Raw genomic sequence first — 18,915 nt, 5'->3', positions numbered from 1 at the left:
TATGTATTGATACAATATTGTAAAAACCGGTAGACGTTGGGGTCCCAAGGTGCTGGCATGGCGACTTCGCACCGGAAAGCGCAGCGTCCCTACAAGAGACCTATGTCCAGCTGTGGATGTCTATCGGTTGCTGATGATGATGATGATGATGATGACGACATGTAGCCACAAGATGCAAAAAATACGTCCTATAATAATATTTCAATGTTAACATTGAAATATTATTAGGTATATAAACACTACTTTCTTACATACCTAAATAAAATTATATTCGGAAATATGTAGATATAGCTAATTGTATTACCTCGGAACCTACACTAACCAAGGGATACTGTACAGAACCTTTTATATAAATAACGTGGCAGTACCCTTCCTACGTCATATTATTGCTGACGTTACCAGGATGTGTGTTTTTCTTTCATTTCTTTCTTTTCTTATTTCTTTTAGTTACGCACATGAGTTATAAAAGAAATTATTTGGAAGAAAGTAAAAAAAGTCTACTAATTCTTTAACTAATTCTTTTTTAGGCTGCTTTCATATTGTGGCACGTTTTTAAAAATCCCGTAGGAATTATTTGATTTTCCGGGATAAAAAGTTGCCTATGTCCGTCCCCGGGATATAAGCTAACTCTGTACCCAATTTCATAAAAATCGGTTAAGTTTAACCAAATTTCAAAAAAATCGGTTAAGTTTAACCAAATTTCATAAAAATCTGTGAAGTTTAACGAAATTTCACAGATTTAGCTTTCACATATTTGGTACAGAGTCAGCTTACATCCGGGGGACGGACATAGGCAACTTTTTATCCCGGAAAATCAAATAAATCCCACGGAATTTTAAAAACCTAAATCCACATCCTCTAGTACTTAATTCATATTTCACTTTGCACGTCATATAATCCATACTAATATTATAAATGCGAAAGCGTGTCTGTCTGTCTGTCTGTCTGTCTGCTAGCCTTTCACTGCCTATCCGTTCAACCGATTTTGACGAAATTTGGTACAGATATTGCTTGCATCCCGGGGAAGGACATAGGCTACTTTTTATCCCGGAAAATCAAAGAGTTCCCACGGGAATTTTAAAAACCTAAATCCACGCGGACGAAGTCGCGGGCATCATCTAGTTATTCATAATCAGCTTGATTAATGACGACGCAGCCAGCGCCATGCGATGCAAAATGTTTAATTATTTGGAAACTAATGAGCACAGGTTTATCAGATGTCGCCGTGCGATGTTTCATTGTAGTTACACGTTTTATTTTGTGGTTATGAAGACATCCATTTTAGTGGGCATGTCGAAATGGTATAATGGGAAACTTTCACGCATACTGGTTAAAGAAATTCAAAAATATTGATAGCTAACTGATGCCCGCGACTTCCCAAAAGGAGGGAACTTTGGTCAAGTTTTCTCTTACGTTATGTGTTTCGGCACTCGAAATCTATTAACTTGGTCGAAACGTGTGAACTCATACTAACCCAAAAGACGACAGAACCGAAGTGAGGCGAAGTTTGACCAACTTGTATAAAGAGGATTAGAACTGTGGTACCGTTTAGTTGTGTGAACTTGTCGGAACAAGTTATGGTGGAAGGATTGCCTTAGCGTTAACTTATTCAGACTTAGTCCGTCTTTGTGAATTAATTATAATATTAATTCAAGCTTCAGCTGTTTTGGAGATTATACAAAGAGACACAGTTTTTAAAATTTATATTATTTCCCCCAGCGTACGTTCAATGCCTGTTTAAATATTATGACTCACTAGTGTATTTTGATGGTAGGAACTCAAAATCTTCACTCAAATGCCAACAACAACTGTACAAAATTTTAACAACGCAAAAAATACAACAACGCGTGGACTTAGGTTTTTAAAAATCCCGTGGGAACTCTTTGATTTTCCGGGATAAAAAATAGCCTATGTCCTTCCCCGGGATGTAAGCTACCTCTGTACCAAATTTCATCAAAATCGGTTAAACCGTTGAGCTGTGAAAAGCTAGCAGACAGACAGACAGACACACTTTCGCATTTATAATATTAGTATGGATTAAAGCACAAAGATGGCGGTCCATAATAACGCAGTCGACAAACGATCTGAACCAAAGCGCTCTATGTGCTGCCTACCTCCCTCCTTCGACGACCTCCCTAGCGCAGTGGTAAGCACTGTGGTCTTATTAGTGGGAGGTCCCGGGATTCCTGGCAGGGATTTGGGCCCGCTCCATCTTAGACTGCATCATCACTTACCACCAGGTGAGATTGCAGTCAAGGGCTAACTTGTATCTGAATAATAAAAAAAAATCTTTCATACCACCTCAGAGAGGACGAACTAATATAGTCTTTGACGCGCCAACTATAGAGTAGGATTAGTATGAGATTAAACATCTCACCAACGTTGATAGTATTCGAGCGTCAAAACGTAAAATGGTAGGTTCATTTAACTACACCGCATTTTTGGGCTCACTCCACTATTATAGTAATGGCAATCGCCGTAATTAAGACGCTACTGGGTAGCTAGACCCCTCACCTGCTTAGTATGAACGTCGTGAATATTTAAACCTACCTTTTATATTTTGTTTGTAATTAACACAAAGATGGCGGTCCATAATAACGCAGTCGTCAAACAGTCTGCACCAAAGCACTCTATGTCCTGCCTACCTTTCATACCACCTCAGAGAGGACGAACAAATATAGTCTTTGACGCGCCAACTATACAGTAGGGTTAGTATGAGATTTTACATCTCACCAACGTTGATAGTATTCGAGCGTCAAATACAATAACGTCAATCAGTAAGTACCTACCACTGATTTTAATTTCACAATTTTCCTCTTAGGGTGCTGGCTGTAGCTGTATCGAAGAACTTAAGCTTTAAAACAAACTACCTAGTTAAGGTCTACCTTGACCTATTTCGGACTCGAATTCAACGTTGGTGATATGTGAAATCTCAGACTTACTGACTTTTTTATAGAAAATTCAATACCATAGCAATTTTAATTTCGCAAGGTTGCCACTCGGAGGGTTAGCTATAGATACATGGACGAATTTGACGACAAGGCAGTTAAAGCATACTTTACTTTCACGCTAAAGTGTTCAGACTATCGAATTGTATAAACGTTGGTGAAATGTCAAATCTCGTACTAAGAATACAGTACACAGTATACAAAGGTAAATACTACGAGAGTTTTCAGGTACAGTCCCACATTTAAAGCCTACTGAAAATATGTGTAAGCAATTCTAGTCCTACAGTCTTTGGTAGTAAGGATGGTTATTAAGTGCAAGGTATGCAGCATATGGTAATCACTACGAGAAATTTCAGATACACCCTCATCCTTGAAGCCTTCTGAAAATACGTGTAAGGTATTCTAGTCTTAAAGCTTTTGTTGTAAGGATGGTAATTGAGTGCAGGGTTTGCAAGTTCTGTTGAGTGTACAGCCGTGATGCCGCTTGGTCCGTATGAAACCTACTGGTAATACGTGTAAGGTATTCTAGTCTTAAAGCTTTTGGTGTAAGGATGGTAATTGAGTGCAGGGTTTGCAAGTTCTGCTGGGTATACAGCCGTGATGCCGCTTGGTCCGTGTACACAAAGCGGTGACGAATGCCGTCGTATCCTGTGTCCGGCCATCATTCATGGCACGGACGCCCTCTGCCGGTGTATTCCGCAAAGCTATGAGTATATTCGGACTTTATGACCGAATGTTGGGGAACTTAATATTTTGGGATCAGAACGCTTTACAAATGACCCAAAATGCCGGAAAGTTACATATGACTTGACTTATGTGTGAATATTAATAAAGTTTATTACGCCGCACGTAAAAGCGTATCATGTTGCTTTTGTCAGCAGCTTTTAATTATTTACTAGCTAATGCCCGCGACGTCGTCCGCGTCAATTTCCCTTTAAACGATTTATATATTTTCTACCTCTGTAGTTTTTGATTTATATATTTTCTACCTCTGGGAATTTTGTACCAAATATATAAATCGTTTAAAGGGCTGGTTCCCAGGGAACCAGCGTCAATCCATCTCCTGCCATCATCCCGACTAATCCCTGCCGGCTCAATGAATTTATTTTGAAAAATAAAATACCTATTACCTACTTCACTCAAAATGATAAAAACCGGCCAAGTGCGAGTCAGGCTCGCGCAACGAGGGTTCCGTACTACGGTCGTATTATTTCGACATTTTGCACGATAATTCAAACACTATGATGCATAAAACTAAATAAAAATCTGTTTTAGAATGTACAGGTGAAGCCCTTTCATATGATACCCCACTTGATATAGTTATCTTACTTCGAAAGTTGAAAATTTAATTTTTAACTCATGACCACAATTTAATTTTTTTTGTGTGATGTAACCACAAATTCACGGTTTTCAGATTTTTCCCCTAATGTAAGCTATAAGACCTACCTACCTGCCTAAATTTCATGATTCCAAGTCAACGGGAAGTACTCTGTAGGTTTCTTGGCAGACCGACAGACAGTTTTTCTTTTGAGGTACGGAACCCTAAAAAAGGACAATTCTCACAAGTCGTTCGTGGAGCGAGATCAGGCGGCGGGAAAACTTTGCAAACAAAGCGCGGCAAAGGGTTCCTGCTCTTCCGGCCGGCGCCGTTTCCGGACCGCCACTTCCTTCCCTCACCCCCTCACCCCTCCCCCTACCAACCTCTCTTCAGCTCTTTCTATTATTGACACATACTTGTAATGAACTTTTAAGTATAATTGGGTATTTGCCTGTGTCAAAATAAATTATTTCTCAGTGATTATTAAATAGAGGATCTTCCAAAATATGTAAAATCCATGCCCTTTGTTAGTTTTAAGTGTAAGTATTAACCATTTTAAAATATCGATTAAATTAAAAAAAGCACGTCAAATGACTGTGACGTCACATTTCAGTATTACATAGTAGTTCGCATACTAAGGGCGCGTTTTGACGTTTGATAAAAAGTTACTGATTTGACTAGTTGTCAAATACCGAATATGTACCTTTTATAAAATTCGTGTAAAAATCTAGATAAAAAAATAGAAAATGCGACCGCACGGCGCGGCAGCGCGCGGCTGCGTGTCGAAGCGACGCATTATAGAAGTCCCATTTTTACTCGACTGCCGCGCAGCCCAAAGGAGGGGTTATGTTTTATACATTAAGTACTAGTTTATGCTCGCAACTTCGTCCGCGTGGACTACACAATTTTGAAACCCCTTAGGGCTTGGCTTACATGGTTGGGTACAAAGTTACATGGATTCAAAGATTTACACAAATCTTTAAGAACCATAACTACATATTTTATGGAAAGCACTGGGGAGCACGCTAGGGTTACTTCTCTTAAGATTTTAAGACTAATTTTATCAAAGCTATTGACACGTTGTTACGTATATCATAACATATTGCATGCTAAAGGCAGAATTTGGCTGTACCTTTTTGTTTTTGTAACATCTCCACTGTTTACACAGATTCGCAATAAAGAGAAATTGAGTTGAATTGAATTGTATGGGCCAATCATTACAGGGCCATACTATCGCGGCGATAAGTAGTTTTTATTGAAAATTTTGTCACACGGCGAGACTATCGCCGCGATCCTCTCGTCCGCCGAAGGGTTGAAATTCATATAGGTAAAAATATGGCATGCGCACTCACCTTTATAAACCTTTTGGCTTTTGTTAATAATCCTAATGTGGTGTGTCGTGACGCTTCGGGGCCGAGGGGAACCATGTCCTTTAGCTTCTCCAGGCAACTTCTGAGGTGCGCTCTTCTGTAACAAGCAAACAGACTGATTAGAAAAGAAACAGCCAAGTGCAAGTCAGACTCGCATACGACGGGACTCGCATAGTCAGTCAGTCAGTCAGTCACCTTTTCCTTTTATATATTTAGATAAATAATGGGGTTCGCGTTAAGGTCACATATTATTATCATCATTATGACCAAACCATCGCCGGCTCACTAGGTACAGAACATGGGTCTCTTCTCAGAGTGAGAAGGTCCTCAGCCTTCCTCATCCAGCCACTTCTCGCCAGCCTCTTATATCGCAGTTGCACAGTAAGCATAATATTACGTTACTCGTTCGTTTCGCCGGTGGGTGGTCGCCAGTAATTTAGCCACTAAAACGGTATTTCGTTACTGTGAGGCTCTCAGCTCAAACGAAACGCGCGCCGCCGCAATTTGTGACTGTGACCCCTACTATCATACTCTCCATAAAATATGTATCTTGGGCCGAGCATAATAAATGCAGGATATCCCTCTCGCGGCTTTTGAAACGCTTTGTCCGTGCGAAAAAAATAAACCATCTTCTAGGCAAGCGCGCTCCATCTAAGGTTGCATCATCACTTGCCACTAGGCCTGATTGCAGCCAAGCGCTAGTCTATAAATTAAAAAACAAATGCGAGGAAGCGTTGTAGTACTGAATTTTCTGCTGAGCCTGGCAGCAAAAATGTATGTAACTGTTCACGGCAATCACGTGTCGTTTCGAAGAACCTGTTTTTTATTGCATCACACAGTTATTGCGCTATGTGTAGTGCTAACTTACAGTATTTTATTATTTTTTACGCAGTATTTGATCTGCAAGACTTTGTGATTCAAAGATATAGAAGCGAAATACATTGACAAACAATTTATTTGATCGTTTGTACAAAAACATATATCCACAATGTGTGAATACTATGTCCCTGTATTAATATTAGCCAAACATTCCATCATAAATACTATTCTGCCATCAATCTAAATATATAAAAGGAAAAGGTGACTGACTGACTGACTGATCTATCAACGCACAACTAAAACTATTGGACGGATCGTGCTGAAATTTGGCATGCAGATAGCTATTACGACGTAGGCATCCGCTAAGAAAGGATTTTTGAAAATTCAACCCCTAAGGGGGTGAAATAGGGGTTTGAAATTTGTGTAGTCCACGCGGACGAAGTCGCGAGCATAAGCTAGTATTATTATAAAAAACACTACAAAAACACTACTGCTTTTTAGTGCCAGATTTCTGTGTTTTGAAATGCGGCGGGACTGTCTATCTTCTATCTCTTATCTTGTATCACACTCGACTCTATCGATCACGTACCTTAAATGACACTTGCGTTTAGATTGTTTTCTCGTACCACAAAACTCACAATCTAATCTAATCTAATTGTGAGTTTTGTGGTACGAGAAAACACCGTTCGAGAACCTGTAGTAAGGATAATAAGCTTAGTTTGCGAACAGGGTGCACGATACGGCTTCCTTCGATATGGACTAATTTATAATAATGGCATTTATTCCCAAACATTCCTTTTCTATACTCCTTATTTTATTTTTTAGATATTTTTATGGAACAAAAAATAATAAATATTACGACAAGGTGCAACCTTAGGGATTTTCAAGGTGCCATTGGGGCCGATTCTCTTGTACCCAATCTCTAAACTAAACTAAATTAACAGGTCTAAATCTAGTGCTATCCTTTTCCGCAAGCAACATTATGAAAGGGATAGCAATAGATTTAGACGTGCCATTTAAGTTTAGTTTAGAGATTGTATACAACGGAATTAGCCACAATGGGAGCCTATTACTAAGCCTAGCTATAGCCTATAACTGATGCTATCTGCATGCCAAATATCAGCCCGATCAGTCCAGTAGTTTGAGCTGTGCGTTGATAGATCTGTCTGTGAGTCAGTCAGTCACCTTTTCCTTTTATTTAGATGTAGGATTTTTGAAAAACTAAATACAATGAGCATTATGAACAGAAGTAGAATAAAATTCTTTGCGCCAAAATAAATCTTCAAGATTAAAGTAGAACAAAAATACTTTACAATGTCGTAACTTCAGCTAGACTGGTCTAGATACATACGGCTATAAATTAGACGCTAGAAAGTCTAGTATACTAGAAGTCTAGATATTCTAGACACATACAAAGCACTCAAGTTATAGAGATAACCTCGATTATACTAAGGAGAGGTTGGCGCTGCCATCTGTCAACTTGTTCTGGTTATGCAAATCAAGCTTTTGCATTTCAAATGGTTTCATCTCGATAGCTCAGACTTAGAAAGTTTTGGTTTTTTTCAACTACCTATACTATAAAGTATTCAGGCTATATAAATAACTACTAGTTGATGCCGGCGACTTCGTCCGCGTGGATATAGGTTTTTAAAAATCACTCCTGTGTTTGAAAATCCTGTGGGAATTCTTTGATTGTCCAGTTGTTGAGGACAAACCAACAAACCAACAAACCGACAAACCAATTAACCAACAAACTAACCCCCTTTGCATTTATAATAAGGGTACTGATTATGTGGTTGAATTACATTCCATATTATATTAGATATATAAAGAGGTTTCAAAACAATAATATTGAAACAATAATTAGCTTCCTAACTTTTATACCCTCCAAAAAAATAATCTCTGTAATAAAGATCCGTGTAATAAACAAAGATATTTATAAAAGAAAATTCCCAAACAGAAATTTTGTAATAACAAAATATTAGCATGCCCGGGATAACTTAATTCTTTCTAATTGTGAAAAGCCGTATTTTACTCCGGGAAGAACTCATTTAATTCCACCAATTAGCGATATACTTACTTATTAATTCAATTTGTTAGAAGCACCTTTGCAAAATAGCCAAGGAGAAGAGATGGTGGGAAAAAGCAGGATTTAACGAGGCTTCTTGAAGTTATGACTCGTGCCAACAAAGAAATGAATCGAAAATGGCAGCGTTAATGTTTCTCTGACTTAACACACTGTACGCTTATTATAAGATCTTACGCCTCACCAACGTTGCTAGAATTCGAGAGTCGAAACACAATAACGTCAAAGTAAAATGGATCTAAAGAGCCTTGAATTGAAGTCAAAAATTCAATACGACTGATTTTAATTTCGCAACGTTTCCGCTTCGAGCGCTCGCTGGCTGTAGATGTGAAGACAAACTTGAGCTTTAAAACAAGGCAAGTTAAAATGCAGTTTAACGCTGAAGTGTTTCGACACTCGAATACTATATCCGTTGGTGAGACATAAAATCTCGTACTAAGCATACTGTATAGTGTACGACTTGAGAGAGAATGATTAGTAATTCAATGTTGCACGAAGGTAGGCATTTAGGTTTTAACTTATGTACTGGAAGGTTATAGTAAAAGATACGATATTGACTTATTACAACTAGGGTAAGCAGTGCATATATGATGTCTACAGAACACGATTTTTTTTTATTTTTTTTTATTCATTATATATATTTTTTTTCATTATTATTAGTTTGAGCCACATTCAGGCTCATCAAGTTTGCAGATAGATGTTGGGGTCCCAAAATCCTGGAATAGACTGACTGACTTCCCTACTAAGTGGACAAATGATATCAAACGAGTCGCAGGGTCTCCAGGGTTGGATCCAGGTGGCGCAAGACCGCGTCATATAGAAGTCTCTACAAGTTTTAATCTAGATCTATGTGGAAGTCTATCAGACGACGATTGTCAAGTCATCATCATCATCATCAACCAATAGACGTCCACTGCTGGACATAGGTCTCTTGTAGGGACTTCCACACGCCACGGTCTTGCGCCGCCTGGATCCAGCGGAGCGGATTGCGACTCGTCTAATGTGGTCCGTCCACCTAGTGGGGGGTCTTCCAACGCTGCGTCTTCCGGTGCGAGGTCGCCATTCCAGCACCTTGGGACCCCAACGTTGTCAAGTACCAAGTCAAAATTAACCCCCTAGCTCTTAGTGCATTGGAAGTACCTACCTTTATAAAAACACAATGGGCAACGAGCATACTTTATTCTGTTTATACAATTTTTTGTAGGGAACACGAGCTTTTCCTACGTCTGCCTCACCTACCCGTGTTCGTTTCTTGCTCGTTTTTGCCGGTATTAATATTTCTTTCTTTCTTCCTGTACCTGGCTCCCGAAATAACATCGCAACGAATCTTCTCTAAAAGTATACATTCGTAAGTTTTTAATGACAGCTTGCGCAAATAGTACGTATTCTAGTGTTTAAACTATCGTGAGTGATTTCTATTATACACTAGCTGGCCCGGCGAACTTCGTTCCGCCTAACAGTCGATTCTTTTTCAGGATTTTTTGTAAATTTGTCCCTCCTTAAGAACCATCCCCGTACTTCAAGGAATATTATGAAAAAAGAAATAGCAAAATCGGTTCAGCTGTTCTCGAGATTTGCGATCAGCAACACATTTAGCGATCCATTTTTATATATAGAGAAGATTATATCACACACCGGCTTTATGAGTAAAAAACTTGAAGTCGGCCCTTACCCTAACTCGACCATGAAAATAAGCTTCAAAATTCGATGATACAGACAATTTCAGTAGGCTTAGTATGAGATTTCACATCTCACCAATCTTAGTAAAATTCGAGCGTCAAAATACCTTGTCGTTAAAGTAAAATGTCCCTTACTGCCTTGTTAAATAGCTCAAGTTTGTCCATACATCCGTAGCAAGCAACAAACCTGTCATCGGCTTACTACTCAGCACGGGTTATCTCTCAGAATGAGAAGGGTTTAGCCATAGTCTGATCACGCCGGCCAATTGCAGATTGGTAGACTTCACATTCCTTTGAAAACATTACACAGAGAACTCTCAAGCATGCAGGTTTTTTCAAGAAATTTTCCATCACTGATAAAGAAAGTAGCATTTAGTTGCTTCAAACGCACATACCTACTTCCGAAAAGTTAGAGGATGGTGCCTGGGATCGAACCTCCTGCTTCCCGAATAGGATCACCGCATGTTTATCCATTTTATTTGCGTTCCATTTTACTCTGACGTTATGTGTTTCGATCACAGACCACCACCTATAGACGCCTATAATAGCCGGACACCCGCGATCGCCAAACTTAGGCAGTTGCTTAGCATATAAGTTGGATCCGCTCCCTGTTTGGCACCCTCATTCAGTACATTGTCTTGAAGTCACGGACTTTTGAGTCCACCAATCACAACAAAGCATTCTCCCCTGCCCCCCGCCAGCATTTAACGATTTTATTTTCATGTAAAACCTTGTATAAGCGTATTCTTGAGGTTGAATTTTCTGTGGTTTCGATGCTCGAATTCTATCAACGTTGGTGAGACGTAAAAATATGTCATACTAAGCACACTGAGCGAGGAGTCAAGCTACCCAGTAGCGGCCCTAATTACGGCGATTGCCAGTATTATCATAGTGGAGTGCGCCCAATTTACGTTTGACGACTTTTTTACGAGTTTTCCACTCGTACGTAATTTACGAGGGTCGTAAACCGCGGCTCTCTGATAACAATATACCTACTCAGTATTCCGAGGTACGAATGTGCCCTAAAACGTTTAAAATGCTTACCTGAGTTGACCCATTTAATGCTTCGGCAAAGCTAAAGGATGCGTGTTATATCGTTAGGTAGGTACTATTTCATATACCTAATTAACTATCAACTACCTCGGTTTAGTGGCCAGATTGCTCAGATGATCCGCCCATTTTAAGCTCAGTTATATAGAGTGAATAATAATGGAGTGTACTTTAACTTTGCTCAGACTTAAGAAATAAATAAAAATAGCCTTTATTGCAGTGTTAAGTATTTTAACAGGTTTTTCTTAATAGGTAAATAATGAATTAAATACTTAAATTATTACAGTAAGCTTCTGCTCAGACTTAAGACACGATAAAAATGAGGTCAGATTTTTGTCGAAGACAACTGTTTTAAGTTTAAATTCAAATTTTTTGTCTGTCTGGATAAAACTCAAAGTAAGTAATGCGCTATCTATTATTGTGACAATAGAGCGGTTGTATGGAGTAGATATCGTGTTTTTCTGATATAAATGAAGTAGGTACTTTCTCTTCTCTTACCATAAAGTTCAAGCTTTTTATTACTTCTGAATCCTGACTAAGTTTTGTGGTTCAAAACCTTTGTTAAAAACTACATTCCCAAATGATATACGTCAGTGAAAAATCCCATTAAGACGTGATCAGTGTTTTCTGCGGATCCGGCCCGTGGCCCGGTCGCAGACGAAATAAAAAATAAGCAAGTAATTTTTCTCCGCGGCTAAGAGAAAAGAAAACCAGCTCGGCAATTTATCACTTTTTTGTACTTTTCCTGAAGAAACTTCGTTGGCTATTTCGGTTGGAACTTGGAATATAGCGGTTGTAACGTGGTTTCGTCTAGCTGCTTGGAAGCTGACTCTTAATAAAATTTCTGTTAAAATAAAAATTGTTCCTAAGGGCCAGCACAGACAGAGTAAAGCGGAATCTAGCATTTTTGCAAAATAACTCAACGCTGCAAAGTTTAATGCGAAAGTGTGTTTGTAGATTTATTGGTTTGTTGGTTTGTACTTCAATTACGCCGCAATGGAACAACGGATTCGCTGGATTTTTTGCATGTATATAATATGCTACTTTTTATCGCGGAAAATCAAAGAGTTCCCACGGATTTTAAAAACCTATCCACGTGGTCAAAGCCACGAGCATCCGCTAGTATTCTTATGAAAGAGAGTAGCCGGAAGAGGTAAGCCAAAGAGCTTAGCAAGAGAGATAAGCAAGAGAACTTTCTGATTTGCTTGTTCCAAAAGCAATTCTTTTCAAAGGGGAGAACTTTTTTTTTATTGACAGCCTACCGAATTGAAAAACCGCGAAATTTCTACTGTACCTACTCTGGAAATAAATTCTTAAGCGATTATGTTTTTTTTATTGCGACACAGGCTTGTGCTTGCAATGAGGTGTAGGTTGGAGCGCACATGCCTAGAAGATGCCCATTCACTCTTGCCTTGAAGGTATTTAGGATGAGGTATTAGGAAACTGTAGCGAGAAAGCCAGAGGCAGGCCATATGCCAGATGGGTAGACGAAATAGTGGAGATAGCGGGTCGAAGGTGGCTAGCCTCAGCTAAAGATAGAGTCAAGTGGAAATCCTTGGAGGAGGCTTTTACCCGAAGGGGGTCCATACAAAAACTTTAATTTTAAATTATAATATAATTAGACCTACTTATGTAAATAATTTCTAATACTAACATACTAACCCTAATTTTATTTCATAATATTAACTAACTACTAATCATAATTATTTTAAGTACTTACTCACTGTAACTTTATGTCAAAAACTTTGTATGGATTTAAATAAAGCTTTATTATTATTATTATTTATTATTATTAGGAAACTGGGTCAGGAAAACTTTTTGATAAGAAACTATTTTGGAAGTAGAAAATCAGAACGATTTCTGCCGAAATTGGCCAGGAATAGTTCTCCTTTTTTAAGGGAAACTATTTTGGAAGGAGAAAAGTAAAAAGAAAGTCAGGAAATTTCTCTCCGCACACACACACACATCAAGAACAAGGCTACGTACGCCTCACAACATAATTCACTGGAGTTTAATTCCAAATAACGTATTTCAGCAGTGCGGGCGTTTTATTGGTAGTTAGTCGCTGAATGAGATCGCTAATTGCAATTGCAGCCGGCACGTGACGTGGCGATGCGCTCCCGCGGTGCCGAATATTGCCTGATGGATAGTTTATTTGAGACCTCCTAAAACCATAGAATTCTCCTTCCTTCAATAGTAGGTATATTACTACTTAGTTGATGCCTGCGTTTTACTGGCATCACTACTGATATCATAAATGCGAAAGTGTGTTTGTGTGTTGGTGTATTAGTTTGTTGGTTTGTCCTTCAATCACGTCGCAACAGAGCGACGGATTGACGTGATTTTTGCATGGGTATAGTTAAAGACCTGGAGAGTGACATAGGCTACTTTTTATCCCGGAAAATCAAATAGTTCCCACGGGATTTTTAAAAACCTAACTCCACGCGGACGAAGTCGCGGGCATCAGCTAGTAAAAAATATATAAGAACGATCTGGGAGCTCCACATTGTAAGTTATCTCCTAAGAAAACCGACTAATGACTAGGAGATTAATGGGCAGCGTCACGACTCTCAGCAGTTACAAATACGAGGCATTGATAGAGATTGATAAATAATTGTAGCTAAATTCTAAAAGGACCCAAATTGATACCCAAGCAATAGACGTCCCCTTTGAACTACACACATACTTATAGCTGTTATTACCTTAGTTTCCAACAAAGTTATTTTTACAACAAAAAGGGGGGGAGGGGGGTGATACCGTTAATTCTACGCGCATGTATTTTATCTGCCATTGTCACGAACCAGTACCGGTGGGCGTAGGTCGTAAAAAATTCGGACAAAAGTTAGTGATGGTGATAACGTGCCTTAACAACGTTACGAAAACGACTGCTTTAGGGATTTACGATTTTTACTACTATTGGCACACATACAAAGGAAAAGGTACCTATTTTTCATCATCATCATTATCAACCTATCGACGTCCACTACTGGACGTAGGGTACATACGGTGGTACATCATATATATGGTACGTGTATCATATATATAGGATAAATCTCTTGTAGGGACTTGCATACACCACGGTATTGCGCCGCCTGAATTCAGCGGCTCTCTCTGTGTGTGTGTGGGGGGGTAAAATCATTAGTACTTGTAAAAGTTTCATTAAATCACTACCCCTATTATAAATGCTAAATGTGTTTGTTTGTTGGTTTTATTGATTTGTTGGTTTCTCCTTTACGTCGCAACGGAGCAACGGATCAACGTGATTTTTTGTATGGGTATAAGTAGTTTAAGACCTGGAGATTGACACAGGCTACTTTGTATCCGCGAAAAATCAAAGACTTCCCACGGGATTTTTAAAAACCTAAATCCACACGTATACGAAGTCGCGGGCATCAGCTAGTAAAAAATATTTATTTATAAAATCCATGCATGTTTTTTGTTAATATAAACACAGTATGTACTGTATAATCTGTGTATGAATGAATTATTATACACGAGCGCGGGATGTTCACCGCCGCTTCAGTAGCGACGTCGACTCGACGTGATGGAAAACGTACTTATTTGCATATGAATTGCTGCGAGCTACTCGTCTGTCTGTCAGCTGTTACCTCAAAAATATATGGGAAATATTGGCTGACACTGAATATTGAATGCATAATTTAAAACATGTTTTAAACTTTTTTTTTAAAATATAAGAATACTAGATGATACCGGCGAAATCGTCCGCCTAGATTTAGATCTTTAACCTGGGAACTCTTTGATTTCCCGGGATAAAAAGTAGCTCCTGGCTACGCCCGCGCCAGTCGGCTATCACGGCTATATATTATAATAGCTGTAGCCCGCGACTTTGGTTCGCGCTTTAAGATTTTCAAAGTCCCGTGGAAACTCTTTGATTTTCCGGCATAAAAAGTAGCATATTATGTGTTAGCATATTAGCAAGGTTAATCTATTTCCATTCCAGATTTCAGCCGAATCCGTCCAGTAGTTTTTACGTGAAAGAGTAACACACATACACATACAAACTTTCGCCTTTATAATATTTATGGGATAGATGTAATATAAAACTAACAATATAGTTTATATAATATAGTTTTGCACAATATAAACACAGTAGAATATTACTAAAGGCGTTCGTGTAATTCTCTTCAAAATATAGTGTAGCATAACGCTACGTGATACTACGGTAGACAACAAACTACGAAGATCGTAGACGCTCTACGAAAACTACCGTTACGTGTTCTACGATCAAGGCTACGAGATTATACATACTTTGAAGTAAGCTTCTAAGTTCTAACTGATGGGTTCTTAGTTAAATACAGGTAGTAGCGAATTCCCGCATTTCAAATTTTAGTACCCTGCATTATGAACACCATATTACCTATTATATAGGGCTGGCATATAAATTAATAAATCAATATAGGTCAGCTAATATCAGTATTAAAAAAAATCATTAGCGCGGTTCATATGCCAACATTCGATGAGATCGCAGTCAAGATCTAACTTGTAACCTAAATAAAAATTGGTGCCACTATAACTCAGTAAATATGAGATTTTAATAGATCTGTGCTATATTTTCTTTCAAAAACTGCGTGAATTTTTATTGTACAGCTAACAAATTTCTACAACTATTTTCAGCTACAAGTTTCTAAATAAATAAAACGGCCGTGACAAACAGATTTACAGAGGGATATCCAAGCTAGTGGTTCCATGCGTGTTCCGTTTTATACTTTTTAGTACGGAACGCTAACAAGCACCAGCTTCTATTACATTTAAATATTATACAAAATTAACATAATATCCCAGCGTTCCGTAGTCAAAATCTCATTTTTCACGTCGCAACTATTAAAAGCATTAAATGTAAATGAGGCGCATAATTAACGAATCTATCACAACAGTGTGGCAGGTTTGTTTGAATGTACAGTACAATGTGCAATGAATCGCCGTGTAAACATAAAAACCGGTCAAGTGCGAGTCGGAGTTGCACACGAAGGGTTCCTTACCAAAGAGAAAATTAGAAAAATTAATACTTTTTTGTGATGTAACCACAAAATCACGTTTTTCGGATTTTTTCTTTAGTTGTGTTAACTTGTGTTGTAACTTGTAAGACATTGCTACCAGCCAAATTTCATGATTCTAGGTCAACGGGAAGTACCCTATAGGTTTTGATTTCATTGACATTTTCAGACAAGGAACTTTAAAAAGAAAAAGCGTAAACTGTATTAAGTATAGAAAAAGCAAAGAATAAGTGTTACATGTCATCTCTGGTTCCTGTTCATTAATTTATCATACTCTATGCCGAGTCGCTGTGTCATGCTCTGTGCTAAATATCTTATAGAGAGAGAGAGAGAGAGAGAGAGCCAGCTTGTGCCAGACCTTCGTTATTTTATAAAGCAAATATTAAAAGTTATTTTATTTATTTATTTTATTTTATTTTATTTATTTATTTGTAATCAACAGCGTTACAGATAATATAGTTTTACATTTAAGACTTAACACTAAAGTAAGGCCTAATAGGATTACAATTTTGTTTAACAGATTACATACTTAAAAATAGTTATTAATTATAATAGTAAGCAAGCTTTACAATATTGAAATCAATGATAATTAAGTAACTAGTAAATATACCTAGCAGGTGATTCACAAGGCACAACATGCATGTGTGTGTGTGTGTATAATAGCAAATTTGCTATTTCAAAACTTAGATCACATGTTACAAAAATTTACACCTTTAGAAACCATTACAGCCAGGTTCCGTACACTATAGCCGAGGCAGCGGTTTATTTATGATGCATTTTAAGAAATTCACTATATTGCGCCATTTTGAAATAGCAACAACACAAAATGGCTGCGAATATTTTATAGCAGCAATTTCCATGTTTACTTTTAGGTGACAATTCATAAATGTACTTGCATTTTATTCAGCCATTTATCGTTATTTTTATTAAAAGTTACGTGGTTATTTTTTAGTTTATTTTCCCTTTTTGCCTTGTCCTCGGGCGCGTGAATTTATTTTGTCTAAGATTTATCTCAGTTCGAGATTAGAAGTGCTCAAAGCAAAATCATGAAAACTTAAGATTTGGCATGAGATTTTCTTTAGAATTTAAACTCCTACTAAGAAAGAAATTTAAAAAATTACAAAAAATTAAAACATCAACAAATAAAAAAACCGGATTTCACATGAACGAAGTTAGTCTTTATAAAAAAATCTTTACTAAAATATAGAGTTCAAAATATTGGGAACATAATGAAGTCTTGAATGCATAAGTAGGTAAAGCTTACTTACAGACACGTCATTACCTCCGCCTTTACTCTCTAAGAACTGGAGCACCCTGTTTGTTTACGGAGAAATTTCTAAGGCTAGATTGAATTTAAACTTGGAGTGTACTGGAAAAGTACTAAGTTCAGACATGCGACGCCATTTTTTAAAAGTTTCTAGTTATGAATAGAGTACAAAAATCCATATTAAAATGTCAAGGTGTATCTGTGTGTCTGTCTGTTACGTTTTCAAGGCCTATCTGCTTAGTTTAACGTAATTTGGTACAGAGATAACTTGCACCCAAGAGACAGGTATAGGCTAGTTTTTATCCCAAAGATTAAGAAAGATAAAAGAAAAGAAGCTTATTATTTAAGCTTATATTTGAGTTTATTTTTGAAGAAATTAAAGAATTCCCACGGGAATTAACAAGCAATCATCAGTGATTATTCTTTTTCAATCGTCTTGTGAAGACATCATAATATTCTTAAATGATGTCTTAAGACAGTCTTGTCTGAAGTATGTGCAAAACTGTGCAGAGAGTTTTGAAACGAACTAGACTAAGTTTAAACTTGCACGTGGTAAAAGGTAAGTCACCGGAGTTGCCTTTACTTTATAGGCTAAGATCCCGAGGAGGCCAGATCTTCGTCATTTTATATAAGCTGAAAGTTTCTATACGCATTGTCCCGAAAATAAGTAGGAACGATTAGCGATAATTAAGTTTGGATCATCGTGACTTTGGTAGATCATCATCATCATGATCAACCCATCGCCGGCTCACTACAGAGCACGGGTCTCCTCTCAGAGTGAGACCCGTGCTCTGTAGTGAGAGTCTGTAGTGTGAGTCTACCACGCTGACCATGTGCAGATAGGTAGACTTCACACACCGTTGAAAACATTATGGAGAACTCTCAGGTATGAAGGTTTAATCACGATGTTTTCCTTCACCGTTAAAGCAAGTGATATTTAATAATTAAAAGGTATATCACTCCGAAAAGTTCGATGACCTTCGATTAGAAGGCGGACGTCCTAACCACTAGGCTATCACAGCTTTTTTGGCAGATAACAGGTAATAAAGGTGTAAAAAATTACACTTTATGCTTTAACGAAATCTTTTATACTGTTGCCAAAAGCACGATGATCCAAACTTCATACAGTCGCTGATCGTTCTTCCGTGTGTTGGGGACAATGCGCAGAGAAACTTGCAGCTTTTATAAAATAACGTAGGTCTGGTCCTCACTGGCTCTCTCTCTATTACGAAAGCCCTGCAACTTCGCTCGATGTTCGCCTTTGGACTATTCTCTCTAAATAAATTCCTGGTTTTATTGTCAGCAGTTTTCTATAGCTGCCATACCTTTTCAGACGCCTTATTATATTTTAGGTTCGAAGACT

At 38.0% G+C, this 18,915-nt stretch overlaps 1 protein-coding gene across 3 annotated transcripts in view; it reads right to left on the bottom strand.

Annotated features, from left to right (window-relative positions):
- LOC117986338 (max dimerization protein 1-like) overlaps positions 1-18,915 on the bottom strand; it is a 363,758-nt gene that overhangs the window by 58,033 nt on the left and 286,810 nt on the right. For 2 of the 3 annotated variants that reach the window (XM_034973176.2, XM_034973175.2), the window contains exon 4: positions 5,619-5,733. In XM_034973176.2, coding sequence (XP_034829067.1) covers positions 5,619-5,733 — 115 coding nt within the window. The remainder of the gene's footprint in view (positions 1-5,618; positions 5,734-18,915) is intronic. The other variant, XM_069501952.1, reaches the window with a different exon arrangement.

Source organism: Maniola hyperantus, chromosome 11 (genome assembly GCF_902806685.2).
Source record: "Maniola hyperantus chromosome 11, iAphHyp1.2, whole genome shotgun sequence".
Classification (NCBI taxonomy): Eukaryota; Metazoa; Arthropoda; class Insecta; order Lepidoptera; family Nymphalidae; genus Maniola; species Maniola hyperantus.
Note: the sequence above shows the minus strand (reverse complement) of the source record. Positions and strands in the feature narration are given on the sequence as shown.